The 16154-nt window shown below is 43.1% G+C and overlaps 1 protein-coding gene across 1 annotated transcript in view; it reads left to right on the plus strand.

Moving 5' to 3' along the window:
* LOC129818377 (collagen alpha-1(XXVI) chain-like) overlaps positions 1–16154 on the plus strand; it is a 49306-nt gene that overhangs the window by 22102 nt on the left and 11050 nt on the right. Inside the window, exons 4-7 of the mRNA XM_055874208.1 lie at positions 13334–13395; positions 13509–13635; positions 13827–13934; positions 14099–14221. Of these exons, the coding sequence (XP_055730183.1) occupies positions 13334–13395; positions 13509–13635; positions 13827–13934; positions 14099–14221 (420 nt within the window). The remainder of the gene's footprint in view (positions 1–13333; positions 13396–13508; positions 13636–13826; positions 13935–14098; positions 14222–16154) is intronic.

A 16154-nucleotide genomic window follows, 5' to 3' on the forward strand; every position in this document is an offset into this window, starting at 1 on the left:
ATGAGGCAGCAATTACAGCCTATAACTCTTCAAGTTTGTTCCTGTGTTGAGGAGCCAGTTTCTTCACTTCTGCCCATCCTGCACGTCCACCCTTGACCTCTGTGAGGCAGCAGGAGGAGGAGGCTCAGGGGTTCAGGTCAATATGTGGCTGGGAGTTTCTCCTCAGGGGTAAGTGAAAACAGGTCTTTATGAGTTTAGACAGGCCACAGTCTGGCTGTTAGTTTAGCGGCTCATCTATCTTTCACTCTCTCGCCCCAAAATGTCAACTTTGTTTTTGTGCTGAAACTGCATCTCCTGTCCTGTCTCCTTTTTTAAACTATTTATTTTTTTGTGACCAAATCTTTACTCATTTGGTCATTTTCTGGTGTGTGTTTGTGTGTGTGTGTGGGGGGGCACAATCCACAAACTCATATAATTTCATAGTTTGCTCGCATCCACCTTTGGGCTGCTACTCAAAATAAACTTTTTTTAAGTACACAAATACAAAGTATTGATCACCATGATCATACCACAAGAAGTAACAATAAATATAGCATGTAAAGGAAAAAAATCAACAAAAAGAAGAGAGCCTCCACCCCGAACCTCCCATCCCATTCCCCCAACCTCCCATCCCATTCCCCCAACCCCACCCATCCAGCATGTCTCCATCCAACCATCTACTTCCCGCCCCCCCATCCGGAAACCATGTTTTCCACGCCTTCACCCCCCCACCCCCATCAACTAAGGTTGCTTGTCAATGACCCCTCCACCCATACCACCACTATATACTGTATATTTTATTTGTATGTTTGGGCTTTATAGATTTTGGGCTTTAGCTGAGATTATTCTTTACAAAGTCAAGTGTATTTGAGCCAACATATTATTTTGCAAAAGTGCAGCCTGCCAGCAGCAATTGTCTCGGATTTATTGAGATTCAAGGAGCTATCATCGTTAACTTCTAATGGCTGCATCCCGCTACCGGGATCGATATGACAGCAGCCAGTGAAAGTGCAGGGCACCAAATTCAAACAACAGAAATCTCATAATTAAAATTCCTCAAACATACACGTGCTTTATATCATTTTAAAGGTAATCTTGTTGTTAATCCCACCAAAATGTCCGATTTCAAATATGCTTTCTCAGCGAAAGTACTACAAACGATTATGTTAGGTCACCACCAAACCACAATAAGCCCAGCCATTTTTCCAGCGAAAGATAGCTTTCACAAAAAGCAGAAATAGAGATAAAATGAATCACTAACCTTTGATTATCTTCATCAGATGACACTCATAGGACTTCATGTTACATAATACATGCATGTTTTGTTTGATAAAGTTCATATTTATAACAAAAAATCTGAGTTTACATTGGCGCGTTACATTCACTAGTTCCAAAAACATCAAGTGATTTTGCATAGCCACATCGTTTCAACAGAAATACTCATCATAAATGTAGATGATTATACAAGTTATACACATGGAATTATAGATATACCTCTCCTTAATGCAACCGCTGTGTCAGATTTCAAAAAAACTTTAAGGAAAAAGCAAATCATGCAATAATCTGAGACGGAGCTCAGAACAATAGCCAAATTAGCCACCATGTTGGGGTCAACAGAAACCAGAAAATACATGATAAATGTTTCCTTACCTTTGATGAACTTCATCAGAATGCAGTCCTAGGAATCCCAGGTCCACAACAAATGCTTGATTTGTTCGATAATGTCCGTTATTTATGTCCAATTAGCTACTTTGGTTAGCACATTAGCAGTAAACAATTCCAAAGTCACAAAGCGCATCCACTATAACGTGACGAAATGTCCAAAAGTTTCGTAACAGTCAGTCGAAACATGTCAAACGATGTACTGAATCAATCTTTAGAATGTTGTTAACATACATCTTGAATAACGTTCCAACCGGAGAATTAGATTGACTTCAGAAGAGCGGTGGAACGGAGGTCCTCCTCATGTGAAGGCGCGTGTTCAATGCGTGGTCACCTCATGGCAGTGATTACTGATTCCTGTCTCCTTCGGCCCCCCTTCACATTAAAGTCATCAGACAAAGTTCTATTGACTGTTGACATCTAGTGGAAGCCGTAGGAAGTGAAAACTCATCAATATCTCGCTGTAATTTCAATGAGAGCTTGGTTGAAAATCTGCCACCTCAGAACAATTCAAACAGGAAGTGGAGTTTCTCAGGTTTTTGCCTGCCATATGAGTTCTGTTATACTCACAGACATAATTCAAACAGTTTTAGAAACTTCAGAGTGTTTTCTATCCAATACGAATAATAATATGCATGTATTAGCAACTGGGACTGAGGAGCAGGCAGTTTACTATGGGCACCTTTGTGCACCTTTCATCCAAGCGACTCAATACTGCCCCTGCAGCCATAAGAAGTTAAGCAACATAGTAGATGCAAAGCATTGAATATTTACATTCATGCATTTCAAAATAAATTTTGTAACTTTGTCCCAGAAGCATTTAACTACAGGGCACTCCCACGTCAGATCAGTCATTTCGGGAGTCCAGATCATTTATTTATAAATACCCTCATTGGATGGTTCGGTAGTTGTGTTCCCAAGAGACTCCATAGGCCAGCATAGCTGACCTAAGTTGTAGATATAGAAAAAAGTGGTCAAATCTTGGAATGTTCTCAAACCATTTTTGTCCGTGATATCGGCAAGGGTACGAATTCCTCATTTGGACCATTGAGGGGATGCAAAAGGCCGCCCTCCAGATCGCAAGGCATTATTATGAAATATTGGAGAATGGGCATGCCATTTTGATTCCCAGTTACATTGTTTTAAAATTTTGCACCAAATAGAGATTGTGTGAGCAATAATAGGAACAAAGCGTAGAAGACCACCTCTTCCAGGTCAATAGGAGACAACATATATCTCTCTAAACTCAGCCAGGGTGCGGAAGAATCATGTCTAAACCAATTTAGGATGGGACGAAATGCTAGTGCCTGGAAATACAATTTAAAGTTTGGTATGGATAGTCCTCCTATTTCGTTCTCTCTCTTGTAAATGTGTTAATTTTATGCGGGATCGCTTACCTTTCCATGTACATTTTTAAACCGCACTATGGATTTTATCCCAATAAACAGAAGAGGGAGACAATGGAAGCATTGAACTACTAAAATTCAGCCGTGTGTAACGGTGTTCCTCCTCCTCTTCAACCGAAGAGGAGGAGTAGTGATTGAACCAAGGCGCAGCGTTGTGAAATGACATATTTTAATTAAACAAGATGGAAAAAACACGAAACGAAAACACTTGGAATAATTAACAAAATAAGAAAACGAATGTAGACAAACCTGAACATACGAACTTACATAAAACACGAAGAACGCACAACAGGAAAAATGACTACATAAAACGAAGAACGCACGAAACAGTCCCGTATGGTGTAACAAACACTAACACAGGAGACAACCACCCACAACGAACACTGTGAAACAACCTACCTAAATATGACTCTCAATTAGAGGAAACGCCAAACACCTGCCTCTAATTGAGAGCCATACCAGGCAACCCTTAAACCAACATAGAAACAGACAACATAGAATGCCCACCCAAACTCACGTCCTGACCAACTAACACATACAACAAACTAACAGAAATAGGTCAGGAACGTGACACCGTGGCAATATATTCATTTTGACAATAGCTATTCTGCCAGTTAAAGTAACTTATTTCAATTGACTGATTTCCTTATTAAATCAAATTTTATTAGTCACATGCGACAAATAGAACAGGTGTGGACCTTACAGTGAAATGCTTACTTACGAGCCCCTAACCGACATTGCAGTTTCAAAAAATACAGATAAGAATAAGAGATTAAAGTAACAAATAATTAAAGAGGAGCAGTAGAAAATAACAATATATACAGGGGGGTGCCGGTACAGAGTCAATGTGCGGGGGCACCGGTTAGTTGAGGTAGTATGTACATGTAGGTAGAGTTAATTAAAGTGACTATGCATAGATGACAACAGAGAATGGCAGTGGTGTGGAGAGGAAAGGAACTGTAACTCAGTAAAATCTTTGAAATTGTTGCAAGTTGTGTTTATATTGTCTCTCTCTCACTCTCGCTCTCTCTCTCTCTCTCTCTCTCTATATATATATATATATATACACAGTGGCAAGAAAAAGTATGTGAACCCTTTGGAATTACCTGGATTTCTGCATAAATTGGTCATAAAATTAGATCTGATCTTCATCTAAGTCACAACAATAGATAAACACAGTCTGCTTAAACACACAAATTCTTGTATTTTTCTTGTCTATATTGAATACATCGTTTAAACATTCACAGTGCATGTTGGAAAAAGTATGTGAACCCCTAGGCTAATGACAAAAGCTAATTGGAGTCAGGAGTCAGCTAACCTGGAGTACAATCATTGAGACGAGATTGGAGATGTTGGTTAGAGCTGCCCTCCCCTATAAAAAACACTCACAAAATTTGAGTTTGCTTTTCACAAGAAGCATTGCCTGATGTGAACCATGCCTCAAACAAAGAGATCTCAGAAGACCCAAGATTAAGAATTGTTGACTTGTATAAAGCTGGAAAGGGTTACAAAAGTATATATAAAAGCCTTGATGTTCATCAGTCAAAATCAAATCAAAATCAAATTTATTTGTCACATACATATGGTTAGCAGATGTTAATGCGAGTGTAGCGAAATGCTTGTGCTTCTAGTTCCGACCATGCAGTAATATCTAACAAGTAATATAACCTAACAATTTCACAACAACTACCTTATACACACAAGTGTAAAGGAATTAATACGAATATGTACATAAAAATATATGAATGAGTGATGCACGAACGGCATAGGCAAGATGCAGTAGATGGTATAGAGTACAGTATATACATATGAGATGAGTAATGTAGGGTATGTAAGCATTATATAAAGTGGCTAGTGATACATTGATTACATACATTTTTCCATTATTAAAATGGCTAAAGTTGAGTCAGTATGTTGGCAGCAGCCACTCAATGTTAGTGATGGCTGTTGAACAGTCTGATGGCCTTGAGATAGAAGCTGTTTTTCAGTCTCTCGGTCCCCGCTTTGATGCACCTGTACTGATAGCGGGGTGAACAGGCAGTGGCTCGGGTGGTTGTTGTCCTTGATGATCTTTTTGGCCTTCCTGTTACATCAGGTGGTGTCGGTGTCCTGGAGGGCAGGTATTTTGCACCCGGTGATGCGTTGTACAGACCTCACTTCCCTCTGGAGAGCCTTACGGTTGTGGGTGGAGCAGTTGCCGTACCGGCGGTGATACAGCCCGACAGGATGCTCTCGATTGTGCATCTGTAAAAGTTTGTGAGTGTGTTTGGTGACAAGCCAAATTTCTTCAGCCTCCTGAGGTTGAAGAGGCGCTGCTGCGCCTTCTTCACCACACTGTCTGTGTGGGTGGACCATTTCAGTTTGTCCGTGATGTGTATGCCGAGGAACTTAAAACTTTCCACCTTCTCCACTACTGTCCCGTCAATGTAGATAGGGGGCTGCTCCCTCTGCTGTTTCCTGAAGTCCACAATCATCTCCTTTGTTTTGTTGACATTGAGTGTGAGGTTATTTTCCTGACACCACACTCCGAGGGCCCTCACCTCTCACCACTACAGCCTACCACTGTAGTGTCGTCTGCAAACTTGATGATTGAGTTGGAGGCGTGCATAGCCACGCAGTCGTGGCCACGCAGTCGTGGGTGAACAGGGAGTACAGGAGAGGGCTGAGAACGCACCCTTGTGGGGACCCAGTGTTGAGGATCAGCGGGGTGGAGATGTTGTTACCTACCCTCACCACCTGGGGGTGGCCCGTCAGGAAGTCCAGGACCCAGTTGCACAGGGCGGGGTCGAGACCCAGGGTCTCGAGCTTAATGCTGAGTTTGGAGGGTACTATGGTGTTAAATGCTGAGCTGTAATCAATGAACAGCATTCTGACATAGGTATTCCTCTTGTCCAAATGGGTTAGGGCAGTGTGCAGTGTGATGGCGATTGCGTCTTCTGTGGACCTATTGGGGCGGTATGCAAATTGGAGTGGGTCTAGGGTGTCTGGTTGGGTGGAGGTGATATGGTCCTAGACTAGTCTCTCAAAGCACTTCATGATGACGGAAGTGAGTGCTACAGGGCGGTAGTCATTTAGCTCAGTTACCTTAGCTTTCTTGGGAACAGGAACAATGGTGGCCCTCTTAAAGCATGTGGGAACAGCAGACTGGGATAAGGATTGATTGAATATGTCTGTAAACACATCAGCCAGCAGGTCTGCGCATGCTCTGAGGACACGGCCGGGGATGCCGTCTGGGCCTGCAGCCTTGCGAGGGTTAACACCTTTAAATGTTTTACTCACATTGGCTATAGTGAAGAAGAGCCCGCAGGTTTTGGTAGCGGGCCGTGTCAGTGACACTGTATTGTCCTCAAAGCGAGCAAAAACGCTTTTAGTCTGTCTGGGAGCAAGACATCGTGGTCCGCGACAGGGCTTTTGTAGTCCGAGATTGACTGTAGACCCTGTCACATACCTCTCGTGTCTGAGCCATTGAATTGCAACTCCACTTTGTCTCTATACTGACGCTTAGCTTGTTTGATTGCCTTGCGGAGGGAATAGCTACACTGTTTGTATTCGGTCATGTTTCCGGTCACCTTGCCCTGATTAAAAGCAGTGGTTCGCGCTTTCAAGCCACAGTTTCTGGTTGGGGAATGTTTTAATAGACGCTGTGGGGACAACATCACCGATGCACTTGCTAATAAACTCGCTCACCGAATCAGCGTATTCGTCAATGTTGTTGTTCGCCGCAATGCGGAACATATCCCAGTCTACGTGATTGAAGCAATCTTGAAGCGTGGAATCGAATAGACCTGAAAAGCTTCCTGTTTTAGTTTCTGTCTATAGGCTGGGAGCAACAAAATGGAGTCGTGGTCAGCTTTTCCAAAGGAAGGGTGGGGGAGGGCCTTATATGCGTCGCGGAAGTTAGAATAACAATGGTCTAGGGTTTAGCCAGCCCTGGTAGCACAATCGTTATGCTGATAGAATTTGGGGAGCCTTGTTTTCAGATTAGCCTTGTTAAAATCTCCAGCTACAAAAAATGCAGCCTCAGGATATGTGGTTTCCAGTTTACATAGAGTCGAATTAAGTTATTTCAGGGCCATCGACGTGTCTGCTTGGGGGGGAATATACACGACTGTGATTATGATCGAAGAGAATTCTCTTGGTAGATAGTGAGGTTGGCATTTGATTGTGAGGAATTCTAAGTCAGGTGAACAAAAGGACTTGAGTTCCTGTATGTTGTTATGATCACACCACGTCTCGTTAATCATAAGGCATACACCCCCGCCCTTCTTCTTACAAGAGAGATGCTTGTTTCTGTCTGCGCGATGCGTGAAGAAACCAGGTGGCTGTACCGACTCCGATAGCGTGTCTCGAGTGAGCCATGTTTCCGTGAAACAAAGAACGTTACAGTCTCGGATGTCTCTCTAGAATGCTACCCTTGCTCGGATTTCGTCTACCTTGTTGTCAAGAGACTGGACATAGTAGTATGCTCGGGAGCGGTGCGCGATGTGTCCGTCTACGGAGCCTGACGAGAAGACCGCTCAGTCTGCCCCTTCTACGGCACCGTTGTTTCGCCGGCTGGGATCCGATCCATTGTCCTGGGTGGTAGACCAAACAGAGGATCCGCTTCGGGAAAGTCGTATGCCTGGTCGTAATGTTGGTGAGTTGACGTTGCTCTTATATCCAATAGTTCCTCCCGACTGTATGTAATAAAACCTAAGATTTTCTGGGGTAACATTGTAAGAAATAACACATTAAAAAAACTAAATACTGCATAGTTTCCTAGGAACGCGAAGCAAGGCGACCATCTCTGTCGGCGCCGGTGCACGGTAAGACAAATTGTCTATAAATGGAGAAAGTTCAGCACTGTTGCTACTCTCCCTAGTAGTGGCCGTCCTGCAAAGATGACTGCAAGAGCACAGCGCAGAATGTTCAATGAGGTTAAGAAGAATCATAGTGTCAGCTAAAGACTTACAAAAATATCTGGAACATGCTAACCTCTATGTTGACGAGTCTACAATACATAAAACACTAAACAAGAATGGTGTTCATGGGAGGACACCACGGAAGAAGCCACTGCTGTCCAAAAAAACATTGCTGCACGTCTCAAGTTCGCAGAAGAGCATCTGGATACTCCACAGCGCTACTGGCAAAATATTCTGTGGACAAATGAAACTAAACTTGAGTTGTTTGGAAGGAACACACAACACTATGTGTGTAGAAAAAAGGCACAACACACCAACATCAAAACCTCATCCCAACTGTAAAGTATGGTGGAGGAAGCATCATCTTTTGGGGCTGCTTTGCTGCCTCAGGTCCTGGACAGCTTGCTATCATCGATGGAAAAATGAATTCCCAAGTTTATCAAGACATTTTGCAGGAGAATGTAAGGCGGTCTTTCTGCCAATTGAAGCTCAACAGAAGTTGGACAACGACCCAAAACACAGAAGTAAATCAACAACAGAATGGCTTCAACAGAAGAATATACACTTCTGGAGTGGCCCAGTCAGAGGCCTGACCTCTATCCGATTTGAGATGCTGTGGCATGACCTCAAGAGAGCGGTTCACACCAGACATCACAAGAATATTGCTGAACTGAAACAGTTTTGTAAAGAGGAATGGTCCAAAATTCCTCCTGACCGTTGTGCAGGTCTGATCCGCAACTACAGAAAACGTTTGATTGAGTTCATTGCTGCCAAAAGAGGGTAAACCAGTTATTAAATTCAAGGGTTCACATACTTTTCCACCCTGCTCTGTGAATGTTTACACGGTGTGTTCAATAAAGACATGAAAATGTATAATTGTTTGTGTGTTATTAGTTTAAGCAGACTGTGTTTGTCTATTTTTGTGACTTAGATGAAGATCAAATTTTATGACCAATTTATGTAGGAGTCCAGATAATTCCAGAAAGTCCAGATAATTCCAAAGGGTTCACATACTTTTTCTTGACACTGTGTATATATATATATATGTAATAAATTACACTAAAATAACTAGCTTGTCCGTGGTGTCTTTATATGTTGAGGTGTGGTGCAGAGCTGTCAGTGTGCTCACAACAGTCACAGGCTTACGAAGGTGCCTCTCATGCCAAGTGTTAAGTGGTGTTCACTAAAAAGGCCGACTCTTGTCATCACCTAGTTAAATGAAGGTTAAATAAAACATTTAAAATAAAAATCACAAGGTGGCAACATCGCGTCCCTGCTATGTGTAGTGTCATACAGGCCTGTATTTATCATACTACAGGTTTTACACCAGGCTACTTGTCCTTCGGTCATCAGGAGAGACGTGTGAATTTAATATTTTCCCGGCAGCACGTTTCCATTTCACCTTGAGTCAATTATGTTTTATGGGTAAGCCGTTGAAAATGAATAAAGGAACTTTGGAATAGATTTTGAGCTATATTTGAAGATGATCCTTGAGTTTTCAGTAGACATGCAACAAGAGACTTTCAAAGTTATGGACTCAACTTTGTCTTATCACTCCTCTTCACTGCATGGATTCCATTCTGTATCCAGCTGCTGCAGACCTTGATGCCCTTCCACAGTCATGGGAACTCTAACCCTAACCACGCCACAAAAACCTACAGCACATTTCTGTGACCATAAAAGGTTGTCTTATGTTATTGCAGTACCTATGCCAGGAGAAACATCACCATTCTGTCTGTACTGGCCTCCTGGCAGTCATTATATAGCAATATGAATGTGTGTGGGGGGAAAAGCTGCAAATGTGCTTTCAGTGCCTGATTGTGCATCAACGCAACAGGCAGCTTGAGTGCGTGAATTAGTCATGTTACTGTTCAAGATCACTCAGGCTGCTGGGGGAACCTGCCAAGGCCACCACAGAACTCCACCACACACACACACACACACACACACACACACACACACACACACACACACACACACACACACACACACACACACACACACACACACACACACACACACACACACACACACACACACACACACACACACACACACACACACACACACACACACACACACTGTGCAGATGGCCTGAATCTCTTGAATCAACCTCTTTAATTTGGAATCTCATCAGACTAAAGACCCCAGTGCAGAGTTTGTCATGATTGACAGTGGAGACAATGGGTAATCATCATCACCCTCCTTTCTCTTCTTGTCTTCTTGCCATGCGTATTCTGTGGCCTGGGATTTGTAATGGAATGGAACATAGTACAACCACTCTTAGTTCATCTATTGATACTGAATGATACCTACTGTATATATGTGGGAATTATATTTCTTACGAGATTGAAAACATAGCCAGGGAGAGAGAAGATTCGAAATTGACAATGTCCTAGTGGTTGATCAAGGAAAAGCACGTCAGGCCTATGCTTTGAATCACCTTCATGAACTGCAGTGTTTTGTGTACATGGCAGCGACTAACCCTCCTAAAAAAGGACCTCATACAATTGGATTTGTGAAACTTACAATTTGATTTGAGTTGAAAAGAACAGTGTAAACACATTTTATAACAGTGTAACAAATGTGTTTTAGGGTCTCTCTGATCTGTTCATTCCCTTGTCTGTCTCTTGGCATCCCACCTCAGGTCTTGCAATGTTCCATAATTCGCAGCACACATTCCACGTGTCAACAAACACCTTCACGCTGATGTCACATTCATTACTCAGAAAACTGGAGGAAACACACGACTTTTAGGCCATAAATGTTAATTCCACTTATTAATAACCACATGCACATGGCATAATTTCATGTAGCATTTTATTTTATTTTATGCCAAGTCAACAATGCACACTTTGATGTAGTCTGTAGCTGAATGACAGACAATTTTTTCCCAGACAACATAGTGATGTATTTTTCATAGATGGGTCGGGATTCACTGGTGGTTTGCAGCTAATTCTTTTTGGGGTTGTGTCCTAAGACGGAGTGCTGTCTAGAACCCATTTTGTTTGTGTACTTGGTGTGTCACAAGGGAACTCAAAAAGCTACAATGGTTCTCAACCACCAAAAAGTTTGGGAACCAGTTCCATAGAGTTACGCCAGACAGACAACATAAAGTGCTTTGAGAATTTGTGTGAAATGCTACGGAAATGCCATGTACATAAAACACTGCAGTTCATGAAGGTGATTCTAAGCATAGGCCTGACATGCTTTTCGTTGATCAACCCCTAGGATATCCCTGGCTATGTTTTCAATTTCGTAAGAAATATAATTCCCACATATACAGTTGAATTTGGAAGTTTACACACCTTAACCAAATACATTTAAACTCCGCTTTTCATCATTCCTGACATTTAATCCTAGTAAAAAGTCCCTGTTTTAGGTCAGTTAGGATCACCACTTTTTTTTCATAATGTGAAATGTCAGAATAATAGTAGAGAGAATGATTTATTTCAGCTTTTATTTCTTTCATCACATTCCCAGTGGGTCAGAAGTTTACATACACTCAATTAGTATTTGGTAGCAATGCCTTTTAAATTGTTTAACTTGGGTCAAATGTTTCAGGTAGCCTTCCACAAGCTTCCCACAATAAGTTGGGTGAATTTTGGCCCATTCCCCCTGACAGAGCTGGTGTAACTGAGTCAGGTTTGTAGGCCTCTTTGCTCGCACACGCTTTTTCACTGGGATTCTCTGCCTCTAACCCTATTACAGGGGCTGAGTCACTGGCTTACTGGTGCTCTTCCATGCCGTCCCTAGGAGGGGTGCGTCACTTGAGTGGGTTGAGTCACTGACGTGATCTTCCTGCCTGGGTTGGCGCCCCCCCTTGGGTTGTGCCGTGGCGGCGATCTTTGATGGCAACTCCAATACCTTGAGGATGAACCAGACTTGTGGAGGTCTACAATTGTTTTCCTGAGGTCTTGGCTGATTTCTTTTGATTTTCCCATGATGTCAAGCAAAGAGGTACTGAGTTTGAAGGTAGGCCTTGAAATACATCCACAGGTACACCTCCAATTGACTCAAATGATGTCAATTAGCCTATCAGAAGCTTCTAAATCATGACATAATTTTCTGGAATTTTCCAAGCTGTTTAAAGGCACAGTCAACTTAGTCTATGTAAACTTCTGACCCACTTTTATTGTGATACAGTGAATTATAAGTGAAATAATCTGTCTGTAAACAATTGTTGGAAAAATGACTTGTGTCATGCACAAAGTAGATGTCCTAACCGACTTGCCAAAAACATAGTGGTTGAAAAACGAGTTTTAATGACTCCAACCTAAGTGTATGTAAACTTCCGACTTCAACTGTATACAGTAGGTATCACACAGTATCAGTAGATGAACTAAGAGTGGTTGTACTATGTTCCATTCCATTACAAATCCCAGGGCATTTTAGGACATGACAGCCTGGCCCCTCTGCCCTTCATAGCGTGATGTTGCTATGGCATGTTGGCAGAGAGACGGGCACCGGGCAGCAGGCAGCGGTAAGGCTGTCCTGTCAGAGGTGGTGGACCGTGGTGGGTGTCTCTGTCAAGCACTGGAACGGGCCAGAGTGGCGGTGCCGTTTGAACACATGGCTGATGCCAAGTCTCAGAGCTGCCTGACAGAGAAGGACACTTTGGCCAGGAGTTGGTAGAATTGGCAAAGGAGGAGGGAAGTTTTTTTTTCTCTGGCAACGAGAGAAGCTTGATGGTCAGGGAGGCTGCCAGGCAAGCTTCACATCACTCTCTTTCACTCTTCCTCTCTCTATCTCTCTCTCACCGTCATTTTCTCCATTTCTCACCTCCCTCTCACTACTTTCTTTCCCTCTCTCCAGCCTGTATGTCATCTCAGCACAGGGCGTTTGCTGTCTCTCCATCCTGTGTCACCATGCCGCTGTGCTGCTGCTTTGACTGGCACACTTCATAATGTCCCAGCCACTACATGAACCCTCTCTCTGTCTCTTACAACAACACAGTCTGACCCAACACACTGTGTGTTTGTTTTTATCTTTTGTGCTAGTCTGGCTAGAAAATATGTATCTTCTTAAGCCAAACCATATGCCAAACCATGTCCTCTACTATTGGAATTGCATTATTGCAAATGCACACCATTGCACTGGGAATTGGTATGGATGTATTGAAAGGACAAAGGTATGAGTCTCATCTGTTTCTGCTAACTTGAGAGATAATATGGTATCTCTCACTTAAAGCAACAAGCTACAATGTATTACTAACTGTTACCTCTCTCTCTCCCCCTTCTCCCTTTTTATTTTTCTTCATTTTTTCTTTCTTTCTTTCTTTCTTTCTTTCTTTCTTTCTTTCTTTCTTTCTTTCTGTCTCTCTTTCTGTCTCTCTTTCTGTCTCTCTTTCTTTCTGTCTCTCTTTCTTTCTGTCTCTCTTCCCAGAATGTATGAACTGCACTGGCTATACTGATATGAACAATAGACTGAGTATCCTTGAGTCCAAGGTAAGCTTGCATCAAGCAAACATGTTATTTAAACAGTACTGCATACATTAACCTATTAACAAGGCCTCATATCTCATATCTGAACACACAAATCTTACTTTGTTTTGTGACAGATTGTGTTACTGGAGGAGGCAGGACCACCACCTCCCCCATTCAGATACTCCCCAGATAGATCTTCAGATAACGAGGTGGGAGCACCCCAGCCCACCCTCATCCCTCCCCCCACCATTGGCCTACCGGGTGAGGGACTTTACTGCAGGACCTCATTGAACCTCAGATGGTTAACTATTCACTTTTCTTCCTCCATAGTTTTACATGGCAGCTATTTGACTCTGTTGTGTTATCAATTTACAGAAAAGTGCACCAAGTTTAAAAAGAAAAGTGTCTGAATCAGGTGGGATTCTGACTGAGTTAACTAGTTTTTGTTCAAGGAGCAAGAGGCCCCCCAGGACCAGTTGGACCCCAAGGTGTGGTGGGACCCATTGGACGCACCGGAGAGACAGGCCTCGTAGGGAAATCTGGACCCATGGGACCCAGAGGTATAAGTCTTACCCTCACATCTGTATCACACCCATACACTACCACTTAAGCTACCAAGCAGTTTGGTACTTGCACATACAGTATGCATGTTCACACATTCGATTAGCATGTTGTGTGTAAAGACAGTGTTGTGTTGAGGCAGACTGTGCTGTGGTTCCCACAGGGCCCGAGGGCCAGCGAGGAGCCCCAGGGGAGAGAGGTGCACCTGGGCCAGCGGGGTCTCCGGGGCCAGCCTCTCCCTTCTCTCACAGAGGAGATGTGTTTGGTCTGAGGGAGCTGGGCCAGTGTGAGTATCCCTGTTACACTAAGAAATTAAATCCAAGAACTACACCAAGAAATGAAAGCCATAAGCCCTATGGGGATACTAGTTTTATTTATATGACTGATGGTTCATTCTGAAAGTGTTTCAGGAGTCTCATGTGATTTTTGACCCCTTTCTTGCCATTGGCAGTTTGACAGTTAGGACATTTTGGAATATCCATTATTTCAGGGCCATCTGCCAAACATATATGTGGAGATCTTGTTTCAAATGTAAGTTACTGATAGCAATCCATTGATAATATTTGGAGACATTACTCTCTCACCTATTTCCTCTACCAACTGGGGGACATATTATGGAAGGAGGAAAAACATGTCATGACACCCCTTAAAGCCAATTGACATGCATAGTGCAGTTTCACCTATAGCCCGGAGTTCACGGACCATTTATGAAGTTATAGGGCCTGTGTACAGTATAGTTCAGCATGCCAGGTGTCCCATTGGCCCATATCTGGGAAGTCCATCAGTGGAACAGCCCTCTCTTTGCCTGTTAAAACTCTCTGTTCCTAATCAAAGAACCCTCATTGGACAACAGGCAACAGGTCTGCCAAGAGCTATAATATAGTCACACTCAGAGGAAAAATGAGAGTTTAGTTAAGCATACTGAGCCCTCACAAGGCCTTGGAAAAAGTCCTATACCTGTATCAGTCAAGCAAGTCCCCATAAAGCCTGTCAGTTGGCCGCTGTGTGGATGATTCGAATGTTCCTGTAATCCTGGAGTCTTATTACCTTCTTCCTGTAGTAGTATTAGCTGTGTGAGACATGTGAAGTCTAATAGTGAATAGTTGTTACAGCTAGAAATAAATATGCACGCTAAGGGAGAAGGACAATATAGGACAGGCCAGGGCAATTATTTTCCATGAAGGGCCACATTAGAATATATTTTGGCCATCGCGGACCAGAATCATATTACAGGATTATACATCATGTGACTGTGTTGACAGCTCAACATTACATGTCAACTAGTCAGATTGAGGAGTGGAGTCTCTGATGGGCATTGACTAGAGCAGTAGAGTCTCTGATGGGCATTGACTAGAGCAGTGGAGTCTCTGATGGGCATTGACTAGAGCAGTGGAGTCTCTGATGGGCATTGACTAGAGCAGTAGAGTCTCTGATGGGCATTGACTAGAGCAGTGGAGTCTCTGATGGGCATTGACTAGAGCAGTAGAGTCTCTGATGGGCATTGACTAGAGCAGTGGAGTCTCTGATGGGCATTGACTAGAGCAGTGGAGTCTCTGATGGGCATTGACTAGAGCAGCGGAGTCTCTGATGGGCATTGACTAGAGCAGTGGAGTCTCTGATGGGCATTGACTAGAGCAGTGGAGTCTCTGATGGGCATTGACTAGAGCAGTGGAGTCAGGTATAGTTTCTGACGTCGCTATGCACAGGATTGCTGAGAGGTGAGAGCCAGTAAGAGATGACCTGTGCCTTGACTTGTTGTATTTCATCACTGAAAAGGTCTGTTCACATACATAGGTTGACCCAAAAAGTACAAACATCTTCTGAGCATGACTCCTAATCTTTGGAAAGTTTTGTTCATTGAGAGATGCATAGAACCTCGTCAGTGACATTGTTTTGAATAGTTCTCCAATTACAGCATCAGACTGAAGATCGATAAACTCAAGTTGCAGGTCAGTGGGAGCGTTATTCACATTGCAGGTGAAAGGAGAGGAAACCAACACTTTGAAAACTCACCGTTCAAAGCACACAGCAGCAATGTATATTTATCCCGCTGGTCATCTGATAGGGAACAGACTAGTAGTGTCGGAAGGTGGGTGAGATTGTTGGCTTCTACTTGGCGGGTCAGGAGGAGTAATTTTCCCTTGAAGGCTTTGACAAGGCTGCACATCTGATGTGCAAAAAGGCCCTTCCCTTGTAGTTTGGAATTCAGCTCCTCTGTA

This window comes from Salvelinus fontinalis, chromosome 2 (assembly GCF_029448725.1).
Source record: "Salvelinus fontinalis isolate EN_2023a chromosome 2, ASM2944872v1, whole genome shotgun sequence".
In the NCBI taxonomy this organism is placed as follows: Eukaryota; Metazoa; Chordata; class Actinopteri; order Salmoniformes; family Salmonidae; genus Salvelinus; species Salvelinus fontinalis.